Consider the following 18,907-nt stretch of genomic DNA (forward strand, 5'->3'; position numbering starts at 1 on the left):
AGTAGTAGTAGTAGTAGTAGTAGTTAGTAACAGTAAGGTAAAAGATAAAGTTGTGGGCATACACTATAACTACTTGTGGGCTCAGTGCTCAGCTCAATCTCACAGGCCCTTGAGCCTGTGGAGGGCAAAAACCCATTACTTCAGGACACAAGGCAACTGTGACATCCGGGTTACCACAGTTTACCTTCCCCAGGTGCCCATTTATCAACCAGCTCGAATGAAAGGATGAACAGCTGGGTGGGCTGCACACCAGGCCAGGATTCATACCCTGGCCTGTGCATTCTAGGCACGCTAACCCCTGCACCACGGAGGTGAAGACAGAGATGGTATTTCAAGCTGTGCAACTTCTCTGTAGTCACATATTGTTACACACGATTACATAATTAATTCAACTATCATCTGCTATATTCCCTAGACTTTCAGATCACACATAGCATGGTCACATTTGTAACTTTCACCTTAAAAGCACAGTATTGCCTGCAATGATATAATTACTGTCACATCACTTCAGAATATTAACACAACACAATTTTTCATTCACTCATTTATTGTAATATTTTAGAACAGCAATATAATGATGTGCTTGGTGCACAGCAAATAATGGACCTGAAGTGGGTGATATTGATACATGTCTTTAAATAGTATTTTGCATGAGGTTCTAAGGCATCTGTGACTGTGACACACTTCCAATAAAAATGCAAGGAACATGTGACATTTCACTCTTAGAATCACAGCCTTTCCTTGCTAAGACATGCCCTGCTGAAGGGCAATGTGCAATGCACAAAAAATGAAATGGTCACCAGGATTTCCTCAGAAAAGTGGCACAGTCTTCCATACATTTACAGTTTCAATGCATTGTGAAGGTTGGTGCCAGTTTTCCTCATACATGATTTAAAGGGGAATTTAGAACTCTCTAGGCAGAATGATTCAGGCAGAAAGGTTAAACTTCCCAAATAAAACTAACCACAGTCTTATGTACAATAAAGCATTCCTTAGTTTCACACTTCATATGTGAACAGTAACCACTTCTGAGGGAATTATGAAGCTCCTGAGCAATTTGCTATAACTTATAACAAGTCTGTGAGGGACTTCACAAATGATTTACTTCATCTCTATGAAATTATTTAAACAACACTACTTATTGACTAAAGTTTCTTCTTTCTTCCCCACTTCCTTGCTGTCTGTGGAGGGTGTGGCGGGAGCTGCAGGCTGGGTGCCAGGGGCCTTGGGGGCCACCCACTTGAGCTTGGCACCCATGGGCACTGCTGGGTGAGTGAAAGAGCAGTTTGGTGTCTTGCAAGATGCCCCGTAGTAACAGGCCTGAGAAATTTCAAAGAAAGAGGTTATGGTTTATGTAATAAAAAATAAGAAAAAATCTTCCTGTCCATGAATATTGGAAAACTGACTAAACTATGTGTCTATAAGGCCCAATGCCCTCCAGACACTATCTCTTTCCTTCTCATACTCCATCACCTTCACCCTACACTTTCTAGTGGAGGAGCAGGGCCAACTTTTATAATCCACCGTTCAGTTCTGGAGCTTACTTGTACTCCATGAGTATACTCTGTTTTATAACTCCTCTCACAACTACTCTTACTTCTTCTTCTTCTTCTTGTTTGATGTCCTTACTTTCCCTTATGAGGATGGAAGGGCTATGAGTCTCTCCCACATTTGACGATCGTATACTCTCTCTCTCTCTGATGCTCAACCTTCTCATGTCTTCCTCCACAGACTGTCTTCCAGCTGGTCACCTCCCTTCTACCTCTCCCTCCACAGCTCATCTGAGTACATGGCCCTCCTCCTCCCTCCTCTTGACATGCCCACACCACCTCAACCTCTGCCTCACTCACCATGTCCTCCACACAACACATTTTCATCACCCCCTTATTTGATGCCCCATCTTCCCGTCTCACATGCTCACTTCTTTCCACTCATGCATGTTTCATGAAAAACTCTTCACTCACTTTTGGATGAAGGAAAGGACAGGATAAATTGGTGCACTTTGGGAAGAATTTGCACTTGATCTGTGATGTCCTTGTTGGGGCTGTAGGCTTATGTTTCTGAGTTGAGGCAGCTGCTGGAATGAAAGAAAAATAATAATAATGATAATAATAATAATAATAATAATAATAATAATAATAATAATAATAATAATAATAATAATAATAATAATAATAATCGTAAAAAAATAACAATTCAAAAGTAGGTTGAAGAGATGGGTGTAACGCTGACAGATGGTAAACAACAGGCCTTCCAAAGCTGCCAATAAGCCCTTGCCTAGCGATTCTCACAACCATGACCCAACTCTGCATACCTGAGACCATGGCAAAGTTCCGGGAGCTGGCATGGGTGTAGGGACAGCCTATGCGGGTGCAGGCTCCATCATACAGGCAGTTGGGGTGAATGAAGAGACACTTGTCACCAAACTTGCAGGCTGGGAATGATCTGAAATATTTGTACAAAATTGTAAAATACATTAGAGCTGGAATAGTCAAGAATACATGACCACAACAGATGAATCAATCTGCCTCATCCACCAGAAGCTGCTGCCAGTATTTCAACAACAGTACATGAACGTCCTAATCCACCCTCAAACCCCACACGTCAAGGCTGACCACCCGGCCCTCAGAGAAAGCCTGTAAGCACCGTGGACTGTGCATTGAGGAAAAAAAAAATTAAACAAAAAATCTAATAAAAACAGGGCAATTTACATTTATTTAACAAATGGATTAAGCAGCAAGTGTTTAAACCCCTTGGCTGCAGATTTCCTACAAGAAGACATCACCAAGCTACAGGAGTGGATCAATTCAATGAAGAAAAATGTATAGTCATGCACCTTGGGAGGAGATATCCAGCATATCAATCCACATGTGAAACACTCCACAATCCACCACAGGGGCAGAGAAAGACCTGGGACTATATGTTACCAGGCTACCAGTGAAGGCCAAATCCGTGCCAATCACACCGGAGGGGTTAATGTCTTATATTTCAGCTTGTCTATTTTTTGGTCCTGTAATATCATTTGGTTTCCTACAGTCTGAAAATTTTCCCAATGGAACCGTTTCCTTAAGGATTGAGTTGACAAGGACCAATGTGTTCTTTTTTCCATTTTCTGAGCCTGGTATCACAGCTGACTATTAAATAATTTTTAATTTTGTAATCCATATAAATTAACTCTTAGTAAGGAAAATACTATAAGCCCCTTGACTGCGGATTTCCTACAAGAAGACCTCACCAAGCTACAGGAATGGAGCAAAAAGTGGCTGCTACAATTCAAAGAACAAAAAAGTAGTCATGCACCTTGGGAGGGGAAATCCAGCATACCAATACCACATGGGAAACACTAAACTATCCACCACAGATGCAGAGTATATGTTACCAGGCTACCGGTGAAGGCCAAATCTGTGCCAATTGCAGTGGACGGGTTAAACCAAATTAATATTGCACAGACATTAATATCCACGTTAATCACATGACTGCACACAAACAGCAACATCCTATGCTTACTTGCAGGTGACCGTAGGATGGTGGTAGACACAGGCCTCCCCAGCCTTACACAGGGGCCAGTACTTGCACCGCTCCTTGCTGCCTCCTGGAACCAGAGTTAGAGTTTATGGGACTGTGTTCATGCATTTGCTGCTAACTGAAGCTTAAGCCATCATTACCTATCCTATATCACCACAGGGCAAACACTTTCTTCAGCTAGAGTGACAGGCTCATTTAGTTCAGCTCTTTTATGTTTTCCTTGGCAAGTCTGGCATGGCAGTGTCACTCACCAGGCTGTAAGGGAATGGCCGGGGTGGCTGCAGCCTTGAGCCGTGCCTTCACACCGGTCACTGCTCCACCAACAGGCAGCTCCGATGACGTTTCCATCTCTTCAGACATCTCCTCTTCTTCCTCCCATTCTTCAACCTCCTCAATGTATTCCTGGGGAAAAGTACATGCTGTATTTTAAGAGGATTACTAATTTCCAAATTTCCATTGATTTAAAAAGGAAATCAATACACTGAAAAAAAAAAAAAAAAAAAAGCTAGGTTCAGGCACCCTTCCCCTAATAAGTTGAGAAGCTTTACAGCTAAGTCGTAAAAATAAAATATTTACATCTCTCCCTAGAATGATAAACTTGGTGCACCAAATGCTGCTCATTGTCAAAATGGTGAATCTCCAAAGTGGGCACCACTGAAAGCAAGATCTCACTGCTCCTGATGCCCAGTACTATAAAGTGAATCTTCAGAGTAAACCCCACTAAAATGAAACTTCTACCGTTTCAAAAAAGTACTTATTTCCTTTTAGCGGACCATGAAAGCAGACAAGATGCAGTATGATTCATAGTGGAGCTTTAACACCTTCACTCCGGCGACGCCGACGTCGTCAACGTATGGAAAGGATTAGTCCTCTTCTAAACCTCTTAAGATGAAATGGAAGAGGATTAAGAGGAATTTAAAGGAGGATTGAGATGTTTAGAAGAGGATTAATCCTCTTCCATATCCTCTTGACCCTTTCCATACTGTGACACCGACGTCTGCGTCATGGATGGAAAGGATTAAAGCCTGCTGAAGGGAGCAGAGCTGTACCACCCCATCCCCCTCACCTCCACTTGGTCGTCAGTGTCAGAGGGCAGCGGGCGTGCCCCCAGGCGGGACCTGATGCCCAGTGGTTCCTCCTTCTCTGGAAACACCTCGCTGTCCACTCCTTCAAGGGTCACAATGAACTTGGTGTTCTCTCTACTGAAATAAAATTTCTAATTTTTTACAAGTTTACAACTTCTACACCTTACTTCCTAAACAGGCAATGTTGATCAAGAAAACCTAAGAAACAAGACATTATGGTTGAGCCAGGAAAGAATTCCCAAAGACATGTCCCACCTGGCACACCATAGGCAAGCCTAACTTCATGCATGCTCATTATCCACACAGTCACTGACTGAGACGTAAGTTTTGACACACCAAAATATCAGTGTGGGGTGTTCTTACATCCACCTTGTCTGAGGTGGGAGAGGAGCTGGGAATGGAACACTTCTACATAACTTACTTTTGTATTTTGAAACTCTTTACTTGTATAAATGTTATCCATAAGACTATCCCCCCCCCAGCATGTGTGTTCCCCCATGGAGCCTGGCGTGTGTGCCTCCCACGGCCCGGCTGGCAGGATGAAAGCTTCTGGCATTACATTTTCCCCAAGCCCTCTCTAGGGCCCCCACCACCTGTGTCTAGCACCAAGAAATGACTATGATATGGAAAATGTTATAAAGAAACTATTTCAACAGACCCTGTGAGGTAAAGAGACTAGTTTGTTGCCTTGAATAAGGACAGTATGGAGAGTACAGTGGCTAACCTCCAGAAACAAAATTTGTTAAAATTATACAGGCAGTGTGTGAGTATTTGTGATTAGAATAATATGTTAAATTTAAACAAGTATGTGTGATTATAATTCTATGCTACAATGCTACAAGTATATGTGATTCAATGCTCCTGTGTCATGACCACTCACCTGGGCAAGACAGGCGGTGGAAGAGGGTGCTGCACAGGTGGTTGGTCCTCCTCAATGCCCTCATCCACCACCTCCTCCTCCTCCTCCTCCACCTCCTCAACTTCTTCCATATTATACTCATTATCTGCCAAACAAATTGTAATAATTATTCCATTATGCTCCATAAATTTTGCATTTGTCTGTAAAACAATCATAAGCTAGGCTGAGGCTTTCTAGTACAAGTTTTATTGGTTGGTGTGGCAGTGCCTTACCTGAGACCTGTGCCTTGTCCTCCTCCATCTCCAAGGCCTCCTCCTCAGGTTCTTTTTTGGCAGTTTCCATTGGTTCTTCTGGGAGATCTTGCCTCATGGCTACTGAGACCTCTACTTCAACCTCCTCTTCATCTTTCACTTTTTCCTTCTTTGGTTTGACTTGTTTTTCACTCTCCTTGTGTGTGGCGTTGGGAACAGTGATGGCTATTTTGCGGATCCTGACTGGCTCCTGTACGTTGCTGTGCGGCTCAGAGGTCACCTTCTCCCTACTGGCGTCCTCCCTCTCCCTGTAGCTGCGGCTGAACAACTCTCCCTGGAACAGAGGTTGTTCATCATTCATACGGCAGCCCAGGATTCTAGTTATCCTATTGACTGGAGAGCTGCCATGTGGAGAGCAAGGCCAACACATACAAGCTACATGGAGTCTTTCAGAATGATCAAAAGTACTTTCCCAAGCAGAGACTACTGCTGCTCCAAAGGCTCTTCTTTCCTTTAATTCCTAAACTATTATTTCTCTTCCTGGCCTGTACTTTTATCTGGGCTTCCTGCTGCTTGTTCCCACTCCAAAACATGAACTTCTTTACACTCAAGTACACACTACAAGTTTCCTTCACTCAAGAACTTCACCGTAGTCTCGCAAATAAATTAAGAATTACAGAAAATAAACCTCATGTATGTACTGACCTTGTGCTTTTTTCTAGACTTTTGCTTCTCCGTCTTTTCTCTCTCCCTTGAGTGACGCGACGGCCTGTTGACGGACTTGTGAGCGTCAGCCATAGCCCGCAGGATGAGCGCCGTGTTGGCCTGGATGGCTCGGGGCCGCCGGGGGCGTGGGGTCACCTGGCAGGACAAGGACACAGGCTCATCACAAACTGGACTGAATAACTTTTATCTAAAACACCTATCACGTAACAGCTGATGCATACTTAGTAATTCTCATTAGAAAACTGACTTATTCTCCCATGTATAACATTTCACATGATTTAACTTTTCTGCTATTAACCCTCTCGCGCACGATGATGCGTTTCACGTCATCAACGGTAAAAGGTCCTGGCACACGATGATGCGAAATGCGTCACAGAAGTTTAAAAAAATTGATTAAAAATTAAGTTTTCAGTGAAAGTGCGTCAAATTTAGGAGCGTCATTTGTTGGGATAAGTTTCTTAATGGTAATGTATGGCAACCTTTCTAAGGAGCTTTGAGTGATTTTTATTTGTTAGCCTACTCTGACGGGAGAGGAAAAAAATACAGTTTTCTTGGTGTAACTCGGGAACTCATAGGCATATGAGGATTTTGAAGATACCATAAGAATCCTCACTAAATTCCGTTTTGAAACATATATTCTGCTAAAAAAGTTGGCCCACAAAATTTCGAGCTAATGAGTGGGGAAGAGTAGGTACTTTGGATTTATTGTCTACAATACTCAATACGGAGATTTGAAACAAGTTTGTATTGTTTATATATGTATTTTCCTCTATTTTTATTTGTGCATGTTCTAGTACAAATCTTTATGAAGCCATTGATACCAAATTTATTGGGGTACAATATATCTGTGAGGGTAAAATACGTCCGGGAATGTAGAGTATCGCAGCAGCAAAAAAAGGCCGGTCGGGCCTGAGAAATATATGATGAGTGGAACAGAAACTTATTGGGAACTTACGGTGCACGAGAGGATTAATTAACCCCTTGACTGTGGATTTCCTACAAGAAGACCTCACCAAGCTATAGGAACGGAACAAAAAGTGGCTACTGAAATTCAGTGAAGAAAAATGTAGTCATGCACCTTGGGAGGGGATATCCATCCAGCATACCAATACCATATGGGAAACACTCCATTATCCACACAGAGGCAGAGAAAGACCTGGGAGTATATGTGACCAGGCTAACAGAGAAAGCCAAATCCATTCCAATCGCAGCGGATGGGTTAAACATCAGATAACTATATTAGAAAAGCTGAGAAAATGGAAAATGACAATGTTAATAAGGCTGGTGTGGTGGATCCTCTCAGGGAGCTTCCAGAGCCAGGCATATGAAAAGATAGGAAGTACACAATTGCTTCCTTTACTTCACTGACCCTTCAATTGCCACCCACCTGAGGGACTTCAACGGAGAGGGCGTGAGAGCATACAAAGGTACGAGGATGACAGACCAATGAGAGAAAAGGTGATAACAGTGTTTGCAGAGCCTGGGGGATGATGGTTACTACTTGTGGAGACAAATAACATAACCAACAAGCCAAGCTCAATTGGACTAATACTGGTTGATGTGGTGTTGGTGGGTGACTCACCTCCACCTTGCTGGCCACTCCACTCAGGCCGGGCTTCTTGGGGTCGTACTCCTCCTCCTCCTCGGAGTCGCTCTGGTGGAGACACATTCATTAATCCCTTAGATGGTGGTGGAGCTATATATAGAGTGTCCAAAATTCAGTCAGTCAGTTTTGTATGGCTGAAATATAACAACACTTCCAGATTGCAGTAGAAAAAAAATATATCCCTCGTCTACTGCGGGGGTTAGGTTCCAGAACCCCCCGCGATAGGCGAATATCCGCGAAGTAGCAACCTTATATTTTTTTATTATTTATATATATATTAAGGCTTTATAGACCCTCCCCACACTCTTACAAACCTTTCCCACACTCCTATTGACATTTCCCACACTCTTATAAACACTTCCAAAGACGTTTTCTTGTTACGACGCAGTCCCAATAAATTATTCTATAATTCTTGTTTCGACTTTCGACATTTGCTTCGTAAATACGAACTTCACGCAGGAATTAGTTTGGTGGGGTGGAAGAATACTCAGAGAAAGGACAATATGAGCGAAGCTCACTTCTTTTATATCACAATTAGGTAAATACAGAAGGGGAAAGGGAGAAGAGGGACAGTGAGTCATGAAAAAAATACCGATAGAGGATGTAAGAAGAGAGAACAAGGAAAAGTACTGGAGGAAACAGGGAGAGATAAAGAGGATGAAATCAAGGAGAAGGGTGTGGGGAGGGAGGGACAGTGGGGCGAGTCATGTCAGATCCTGAGGGAGAGTCAGGTGAGGTCCTGAGGGAGAGTCAGGTCAGGGCTTCAGTCAGGACATGACCTGACTCTCACTTCCGCCCCTCCCTTCCCACATCTATTATGCTGCGTAACCATATTCATGCTACAGTCCTAGGGTCGGCAGTGACTATATATAGACCATTCATTTTGGGGGGAGCTACCCTTCAAATGCTGCTGCCATCTAAGAGTTAATGGAAAACAGAATGGGAAAAAAATCTGATGATTTAAAAATAAGTAATTTTTTTACCCTTTTTTTTTCATTATTATATTTCATTTTTCTGCAAACACACTTATGAGGTCCAAGTAGTGATGACCAAAAGCAAACTTCTTTGCTCACAAGTTTCAAGTGGTCAAGCACTCATACCAAGCTGTATTAAGAATCATCCTATATCCCTTCGCTATATTTTCACTACAAGCAGGGCTGACTGCGCTATCTGCCCAAGTTGCCATGGCCTACCTTGGCGTGGGGCCGCTTGAGGACCGCCCCCACTGCCGAGACCACTCTGCCGGAGGAGAGGCGCCCAACGCCTTCCCTTGTGTGAGCTTCGCTGCCAGCAGACGTCACTTCTGAGACGCCTCGGCTGGCACCGCCGTGACTAGATTCCACCTGCCTTGACATGAGCGGCCTGACTCGTGCCTGCGGGAAGGGATTACATGAGACTTAGTAGAATCAAATAATTTAAATCATGGAAAAATAATCTACTTTTAAAACATTAATTATATAAGTACACAGCTTTGTTACCTCACTACATCCCTACAATTCTTAAGTCTACATAGTAATTGTCACAGACTTTACTTCCATTCAATAAGTAATGAGTGAATGTGAAGACAATGTCAATGAAAGACTGTTGGTACACAAGAGATGAGCGGACTAAAAAAAAGTTAGTTTAAATGGTATACTGAAAAGAGGAGAAGGAAGCTGAGGAGAGATCTGATTGTTATGACTTATGATGGACAAATATTCAACATCAGCCCATAATCTATGCAATGATGAATGAGGAATTTATAAAGACAAAAAATCATGTGAATCCAACTTGTAGAGCAGCCAGCACACAGCCTTGGGGCAACAGGGACTTAGAAAGTTGGAAAGTTTCGTTTAGTCGGCACAACATCTGTGGTCATATGCCGGAGAGACTGGAGGGAAAAGGAATTATAGGAGAAGGGAACAGATCCCAGGAGATGGAACACAACCTCCGATTAATACCTGGTACCCATTCACTGCTGGGTAGACAGGGGCGTAGGGTATCGGAAAAGCCGCCCAAATTTTTCAACTCCGCCCGGGAATCGAACCCGGGCTCTCTCAGTTGTGAGCCGAGTATGCTAACCACTGCACCATGAAGCCCCCAGGCAGGGACTTGGAGAATGAAGGGAAGGAGGCTCCAGCAGGCTAAAACAGGGAGGGTGAACCAGCTGCCTTGTGAAGGCCTGATGCAGTCTGAGACCACCACTGGCATTGATACATTAGCATGAAAGGCTGCTGATGGCCTTCTTACTCAAATTCCCTCAGCAGACTCAGCAGCTCAGGGCAGTTTGACCTAACCATGGGAATAATTCACATCAACTCACCTCCAATTTCTTGCCCGATGAATTTGAGGGCGGCAGCACGCACACCGACCTCTGGGCTGAGGTTATGGCACTGGACACGGCCCGGGCCACACCCTGGCTGTATGGGGCCGAGGAAGACTCAGAGCGGGCAGAGCTGCCAGACTCCTCGCGGAGGCTGATGATGTGCTTCCCCCCGGCGCTGCCGCCCAGACGGTCCAGCACTGACGGCTGAAAGGGCAGAGCTGGTAAGTGTTGCCTTTCTTGCATGTTCAGTCAGCCATGAGGAAGCATCAGAGGGGAGAGGCAAACAACAATATGGGGTTTTGGTCTCTCAGAACATGTCATATTTATTCCTTGGGTTTATTTGTACGGCTCAGCAAGTGACTGTTAATCACAATTCTTCTCAACCTTACACCAAGTCATGAAACAAATGTTCCTTTAACCCCATGACTGTGTATTTCCTACAAGAAGAAATCATCAAGCTACAAGAATGGAACAAAAAGTGGCTGCTACAATTCAATGAAGAAAAATGTAAAGTCATGCACCTTGGGAGGGGATATCCAGCATACCAATACCACATGGGAAACACTCTACTATCCACCACAGAGGAAGAGGAAGGCCTGGGAGTATGTGTTATCAGACTACCAGCGAAGGCGAAATTCGTGCCAATCGCAGCGGACGGGTTAAGGCTGACAAACACACAGGCCACACAAACATCTGGTACCAATCAACACATATCTACAACCTAACAGTGATTTTTAGTGCCGTTTAATAGAAAAAGGTAATAATAAAATAGAAATATAAAGCAGATTAACAGACTTTCACTGTATAAGAGAAATTTTGATCAGTATTTTTCCACACTTCCATCCATTACATCAGATATTTTCAAAGACCAAAAAGGAGATCAGTTGGGTCCTCATGCATGTTTTTTTTAATTTTCACAGTACAAAGGAAGGGTCAAACTACCACCTGGGCCATTAAACTACCCCTGGCAATGTCCCAAACTCCTACAAAAGCCTCGTCAAATATGTGTTTTTTGGGTTCTTGGAGCAGAGGAAGGGTCCAACTACCACCAGGGCCACTAAACTACCCCTGGAAATGCCTAAAACTCCTACAGAAGCCTTGTCAAATATGTGTTTTTTAGGTTCATGGTGCAGAGGAAGGGTCAAATTATCACCACGGACCATTAAACTACCCTTGGAAATGCCCTCAAATCCTATGAAAACCTTGTCAAATATGTGTTTTTAGGTTCATGGTGCAGATGAAGGGTCCAACTACCACCAGGGCCATTAAACTACCCTTGGAAATGCCCACAACTCCTACAAAAGCCTTGTCAAATATGTTTTTTTTTAGGTTCATAGTGCAGAGGAAGGGTCTAACTACCACCAGAGGCCATTAAACTAACCCTGGCAATGCCCACAACTCCTACGAAAGCCTTGTCAAATATTTTTTTTTTTAGGTTCATAGTGCAGAGGAAGGGTCTAACTACCACCAGAAAACTACCCCTGGCAATGCCCACAACTCCTACGAAAGCCTTGTCAAATGTTTTTTTTTTTTTTTTAGGTTCATAGTGCAGAGGAAGGGTCCAATTACCACCAGGGCCACTAAACTACCCCTGGAAATGCCCACAACTCCTCCAATAGCCTTGATAAATGTGTGCTTGGGTGCCAAAATGTTCAAGAAAATTACTCTTTACCTCTAGAGCCTCATACCTTTTCTCGAGAAGTGTTGGCTTTAGGAGGGACAATGCCTCCTAACCTCTCCTTGGCTGAGATTCGAGGGGCAGGAGGATCGGGCTTGGTCTTGCCCTTTTCCCTGTGGTCAATTTTCTCTCTATGGTCGGCTTTCTCTCTTCCTTCCATCTTCAGCGTGACCTTTGGCTCTGACCTGTTCGCTTCCCTCCCTTCTGGCTTGAGCTGGATGGCCCTGTGAGGGTGCTCCTGCTTGCTCCGCCTCGGGACCGGCTCATCCTCCAGCTCCAGGCCAAGGTCATCTGTGAGAGGGGAGGGGCATATCCTTTATCATCAGGCCTGGCTTTAGTCTGGGGCCACTTGCGTGATTTTTTTTTTTTTTTTTTTGTGTGTGTGCGTGTGTGTGTATTACTGCAAGGGAGGGAGCTCTAGGGCGAAAAAAAAAAACACAGCAACAAAAATACTACTCTGGAAAAGGAAAAAAAGAACAAGAGGTCAATATTTAAGCCCCCACAGGGAGCCCCTGCCTCTAGTGACGAAGGATAATGGGAGACTTTCTATGCTGCTTCCACCTCAAGAAACACAGAGCTGCCCTCTGAATAAGAACAGCCTTGTGAGTCCTCCATCATATTACCTTAAGCCTTCAAACATTACTGGATTCATAATTTTCTAAGTAATAAATATGTGGAATCTCTACAACAGAGGAACAGCCATTGGTTGCATGTATCACTGGTGCCTAAAACTGGCCTGACTTTCACATCCACATTTTTAAAGCATCAAGTGGCATGCCAAGAGCCAGGAACATACAACTGTCTACTAAAACGATGCTCAAGAGGCCTGCAGAGAAACAAAGAATATTGCATCATTAGTCCCACAGGTGTGTTTAGGCTTCTCTTTAACCCCTTGACTGCAGATTTCCTACAAGAAGACATCACCAAGCTACAGGAAAGGAACAAAAAGTGGCTGCTACAATTCAATGAAGAAATATGTAAAGTCATGTACCTTGGGAGGGGAATTGCAGCACACCAATACCACATGGGAAACACTCCACTATCCACCACAGAGGCAGAGAAAGACCTGGGAGTATGTGTTACAAGGCTACCAGTGAAGGTCAAATCCTTGCCAATCGCAGCAGACAGGTTAAGGCTATAAGTAAAAGCTAAGCAAAAAAAAATGTCCATAGGTTTACACGGTTCAATGAGTCTGACTTTTTTTCCATAGAGGTTCAGTGAATGGAGGGTTTCCTGTAGTTAAAAATTCAGTAAAAGCTCAAAGACGACAAAACTAGGAAGACCCACACCAGACTTACCAACATCTGCCCGAAGAACCAGCAAGTCCTCCTCCAGCTCCTCCTCCTCTTCATCCTTCTTTTGCTCCGCCTGGCTCTCGGCACGGAAGATGTCGGCGGAGGAGATCTTCCCCCGCACCAGTGGCTTGATCTTCCTGAGAGAGACGTCAAGGCTGGACTCTGCCGGGGCCACCTCTGCTGCTGCCAGGACGGTCTTTTCGCTGCTGGCCACTGCTGGGACCTTGGACTTTTCTTTTTCCTTCTCCTTCACAGGTTCCTTTGGCTTGGTTTGCTTGGCCATTTCACTCACCAGCCTCCTCTCCTTGACAAGTTTTTCAGGGGCCGGCGGTGATTCAGACTTCCTCACTTTCTTCTCCTTCTTCTCATTTTTCCTCTCACTTGACTTCCTCTTGCGCTCCACCTTCTCTTTTTCCTTGGCCTTCCTCTTTTCTTCTTCCTTCAGTTTTTTGGTTTCTTCCGCCTTGAGTCGCTTCTTCTCTTCCTCACGTTCTCTCTTCTTTTCCTCCTCTTTTTCTCTCCTCTTCTCTTCCTCAATTTCCTTTTTCTTAATGTCTTCTTGTGGTGCAACAACTGGGGAAGAGAAGATGACATTCAAAACCATTCATCAACCATCAAACAAGGAATAACTGCAATAAATGACAATGCACTCTGCAGGAGCTCTTAATGTTACTTAACCCGTACAGTGTCATCTTTTGTCATCGATAGGGGTCATGCCAGGTTGCATTTTTTTTGTTTTTTTTATTTATTTGCCCCTAAAAATGTTAAAAAAAATACATATTATTTGATATATATATTATTCATTTGTGAGGAATGGAACCTAGATTGTTCATTGTATTATTTTTCTCCGTCTCAGAGTTAATGATGTCATACCAAGAAACGGAAATTTATCTTTGATTTTTTTTAGAGCCTATATTCTTTCCATTATAAACACTTCTCACTACCCTAAAGCGTGAGTAATGTTTAAGTACGTACTTCTTCACATCACAAAAACCTCAAAAAATAAACAGGCATTGTAACTACAAGAAAATGATTGGATGGGCATCAGGCAACACCGCTCGCTTCAAGGCCGTCTGTACTACAACCATAGTTCACAAAGTTCAACAAAACACTATGAAGCTTCCAACGATAAGTTTTCATTTCCGATTACTCTGAACCATAATTTACAATTCCACATGCCTTACTGATTATAGAATCAAGGAGTAATTACCTAGAAGAAAGTAACTTACCTTCTTGTATAATGATTTTTGTTGGAATGCGGACAAATATACAGAAAGGCCCTTTAACATCCATTTAAAAATATGAAGACTTGTCAAATTATTCCTCTTTACTGTCAATGAACAATGTTACATACACAAACAAAATAAAGGGTGTATAAGCCCTCAAAAGAGCTTGCATATATATATGTACTAAACATTTCCCTAAGATGTACGTATATGTACGTACTAAACACTGTACAGGTCAAGCTTTCCTCATGGGCTGCCTCAAGGTTAAAGAAAACTCACCTTGTTTTCTTCCTGTTTCTGCTGAGGCTGCAGTGCCTTGCAGCAGGGCGGCAGCATTGAGTTTCTGCAGGACATGGTGGAGCCAGGAGGTGAAGCGCTCGGTGTTGTGGCCCAGAAAGAGGCTCAGGTCATCATCCATCTGGTCTTTGGTCTTCTTATTGGCCACCAGCACCATGATGTAGTCTGGCAACTCTTCATCTACAAAATAATTCAGGATTAGCCATCATTACCAATATCACTAGAAAGGAAACAGTCTACCACTGGTGTTCTTTACCTTCAGGAAGAAACTGATTCAGACAATATGCTATCCCACTCAAAGCCATGAAAGCCACCTGTCACCCAATCAACTCTCCCGTCACAAACTAAAGCAAAGTTTGGTAAATATTATACTCCAAAATTTTAATGATCCATAAAACAATCAAACTTATAAATCAATTACTGGGGCATATGCCAGGAGGTGGGGGGGCATTGCCTGCCCCACCCTACGAGCCCATTCATGGGGAGTCCTCTGAGTAAGTCTCCATGCAGGCTCCATTCCCACACCAAGTATAACTCCCAGCAGGATCCTTGTCTTGCTCAATACACAAGACCTGTGAGCATCCCTTGGCCTCCCCCACTCAGAATTGTTACCTACAGACACAACAGCAGAACAGGGTCAATTACTGGGTAGTCTGCCACATTCCCCATTAACTTAAGTTGCTGTTCATGGACTATGTAGGACTAAGTAGGTAATTCAGCTGCACAAAGTAATTGCCATTTTGACACAGAGTCATTCAGTGATACACCAAGATTCTATGAAGATACATATTACCAAAGGCACCAATTTGCCTCACCTAGTCACGATTTAGTGTCCATGTTTCACAGCTGTACCATAAGCCTTGTCCTACACCTGTCATAGGAGACCTCCTGCAGTGAATATATCAAGGGAGCCACAGCATGGATAGACTTGAGCCTCAACCTCAGCCTCTACTTTTCATTTGTATCAAGCAGGGATCAAAGGCTTACAACCCTCCCCCCTTACTCAATGAAGATCAGGGACTGGACTGACTGCTGCATTGATCAATATGAGCAGAAAACAAGGAAAACAAAAAAAATATTATAAATCTAAACTACATAAAATAGATGAAAATGACTTAGTAACTGTAAAAGGAATTAAAAAAGTAATATGAACTAACAATGTATATTAGATGTAATACAAAGCACCACACAGACACAGCCACTTACCTACATAGGTTCCAAGTTCAACAAGCTTTGCTTTGATGGCAGACTGAAATAAAGGGAAAAAATGATGTTAATGAAACTTACTGAAGCTGCCAACTTGCTTACAGCTTAGTACATACACTGACATCGAAACATTACTTGTGCAAATGTTGATGACTAGTGGGCTGGTTTAGCTACTGAAATATGATGCTGATGGTCAACAACATGAAACTGTAATTATACAACTGCAAGAATCAAAATACACACATTAAAATTAAGTTAGCATTACATGTAGTATAATTATTCAAAATGGCCATTTAGGAGCATGAATGCTGATCTCAAATTTTATCCTATTAAAAATCTTATCCCAGCATGCATGTACTGAATATTGAAGTGTTCAGCTAGCACCACCATCACCACCATTAGACACTAAAGATAAAGTAAGTCAAGAAGGGTAAATGTCATCCAAGCCTGATCCACCTTTCTTTGATTTTTTAATCTTCATCCATTCCTGTCTGCATACACTTTTGCAACTTTAATTTCCTTTTAACAGATCACCACTGCAAACATGAAGGCCTTCCTTGAGCAAAGTGTTGGCTTACATATTCACAGCCATATCACACTATTTCTATTCATGTAGTGTGCCTTATATTCCACAGATATTCATAATCCTCACATATTTTCCGAACACTTGAACATCTCTTCAGCGTTCCACTAATTGTGTATGTTTGCGTCCAGATAATCTGATATGTGTCCACCAACACAGTAAGCTGGCACTCACATGGGGACAGGTGTGGCCGCTGGTGTGTCACAGGGCCAGCAAGCAGCCAGTACAATGGCCAGGACATCAACTGACTCACGACCGTTACGGCAAGGGGCAAGTTAACTAACTTTCCATTAACCCCTTCACTATGGGCGGGTCAAAACAGTGCCCTGCGCCGTATCTGAGATTGCCGCGCGCGCCAAATTTCAAATGTCGCTATTGAATATAACAAGTTTTCAGCCATAAACTCAACATAATCATCATATATTATATATATGAAAACATGCAGAATTAAATGGTGCACATAAAGAAACTCACTACGGCGAGGCCAAAACAGCGCCCTGCGCTGTATCCGGGATCGCCGCAGGCTCCAAATTTCAAATGTCGCTCTCGAATATAACAAGTTTTCAGCCATAAACTCAACATAATCATCATGTATTATATATTAAAACATGCTGAATTAAATGGTGCACATAAAGAAACTCACTACGGCCTTGCCAAAACAGCGCCCGCGCCGTATCCGGGATCGCCGCGTGTGCCAAATTTCAAATGTCGCTATTGAGTACAACAAGTTTTCAGCCATAAACTCAACATAATCATCATGTATTATATATGAAAACATGCAGAATTAAATGGCACACATAAAGAAACATAAATTAATTGATAATTTTGAGATGTAAGCATAAATATAGAGATAAAATAACTTGTATACTGGCTAAAGCGACCCAGGACGCAGTATGCGCATCCTCGGATATGGTACGGGGCACGCAAGGACGCTGTATACGCGCCCTCGTGTTGAAGGAGTTAACACTGGGCAAGTAGAGGGCCAGTTTACAGGTGCCAGTACAAGCAGCTGGCAAACTAGCCGTGTGGACTGTGAGGCGCTGGCCGATACACAAAACTAATATGGGGCTATTACACTGAGCAAATTTTCCGTGGAACTTCAGTCAAACCACGATTTCCACTGGCATGGTTCTCATTTGTTTCTTGTTATTGCTGCTGATGATGATGGTGACTAATACCATCGTCCTTCAGTGAAATCTACCGTAGCTTTGGAGGATCGTGGACACATCAGAAAACCACGGAAATATGAGAACCACGCCAGCGGAAATTGTGGTTTGACTGAAGATCCACAGAAAATTTGCCCAGAGTAATTGCCCCTTAACCATTATACCCCGTCAGGCACAATCACGGCTTTTATGTTAGTGTCCGTCATTCCTCTTCAAATATTGTGCTCATTTTGACAAACAGTTTGTTTATGACTGAGGCTATGCGTCATACATCAAACTGTCATTGGCACTGTTTTCAACATGCTGGATACTTGACCAATCACGTCCTAGCTTTTACAAGGATTTGTTTATGTTGTGGTCAGGCTCCAGATTTTCCCGCGGTGAATACGAGGTCACGATGTGTGCTGAATTTTATCATTTTTTTACAATTTCTAGGCAAGACAGCAGATATATATGTATTTCCATGAGCAAATAAGTATTTCAGGCATATGATATGATACATGACAATACGTGAGAATTGTTTTTTTGTCTTCTTATTGACCTAGATAAGGGCGGAGTGTGCCACGAGGATGATGTCGGATGACGAGTGTGAGGTGATACTGGAGGTTTCCCATCTAGAGGAATATATAAGTTCCCCTTGTTCATTTATCATTATACCATAGCAAAGAGCAACTTCTAAGCTTTCAAATTACATATATTTGTCCCAGTGTTTGTTACAATAATTTGACTGAACACAAAGGTAAGCAAGGGAACACCTATTAACATTAGTTACCCGTATTTTTATGTACGTAACTTAAAACCGCCCACTCATTTCATCACGGTGTATAAGGGTTAAGGATACTATGGAGGTAAACGTTGGTCCTCTGAGCCCCACACTCCCGGCCATTAACAGTCCCCCCGGCCAGCCCGTCCCGCGCCGCAGCCAGGCCGGGGCACGCCGCTCCTTCCCTGGGGGTCATCACGGTCACTTACCCGTATCTTGAGGCTGACCTCGGACGCTACGCCCTCCATGGTGCCGCCGCTGCCGCCTCCGCTGCCTGCCCTGCCGTAAACAAGCCGATGGTGACGTCACGCCCCGGGGCTCGGTCTGGGCAACGTT

The 18,907-nt window shown here is 43.3% G+C and overlaps 1 protein-coding gene across 3 annotated transcripts; it reads right to left on the reverse strand.

Annotated features, from left to right (window-relative positions):
- Nucleotides 1-529: 529 nt before the first annotated feature.
- On the reverse strand, nt 530-18,907 carry LOC127003864 (zinc finger CCCH domain-containing protein 14-like). Of its 3 annotated transcripts, none has more exons than XM_050870961.1 (17): nt 18,781-18,907; nt 16,060-16,102; nt 14,836-15,033; nt 13,334-13,903; nt 12,046-12,326; nt 10,355-10,561; nt 9,246-9,425; nt 8,029-8,100; nt 6,426-6,581; nt 5,742-6,054; nt 5,491-5,614; nt 4,592-4,724; nt 3,777-3,927; nt 3,508-3,592; nt 2,315-2,445; nt 1,965-2,077; nt 530-1,320 (listed from the first exon to the last, which is right to left on the reverse strand). In XM_050870961.1, the coding sequence occupies exons 1-17, from the start codon at nt 18,817-18,819 to the stop codon at nt 1,135-1,137; spliced, it is 2,982 nt and encodes a 993-aa protein (XP_050726918.1). In that variant the 5' UTR covers nt 18,820-18,907; the 3' UTR covers nt 530-1,134. The 3 variants fall into 3 exon arrangements, with proteins under 3 accessions (XP_050726918.1, XP_050726916.1, XP_050726915.1); XM_050870959.1 differs by having other exon boundaries at nt 1,965-2,074; nt 4,592-4,727; XM_050870958.1 differs by having other exon boundaries at nt 4,592-4,727.

This window comes from Eriocheir sinensis, chromosome 26, assembly GCF_024679095.1.
Source record: "Eriocheir sinensis breed Jianghai 21 chromosome 26, ASM2467909v1, whole genome shotgun sequence".
Taxonomy (NCBI): Eukaryota; Metazoa; Arthropoda; class Malacostraca; order Decapoda; family Varunidae; genus Eriocheir; species Eriocheir sinensis.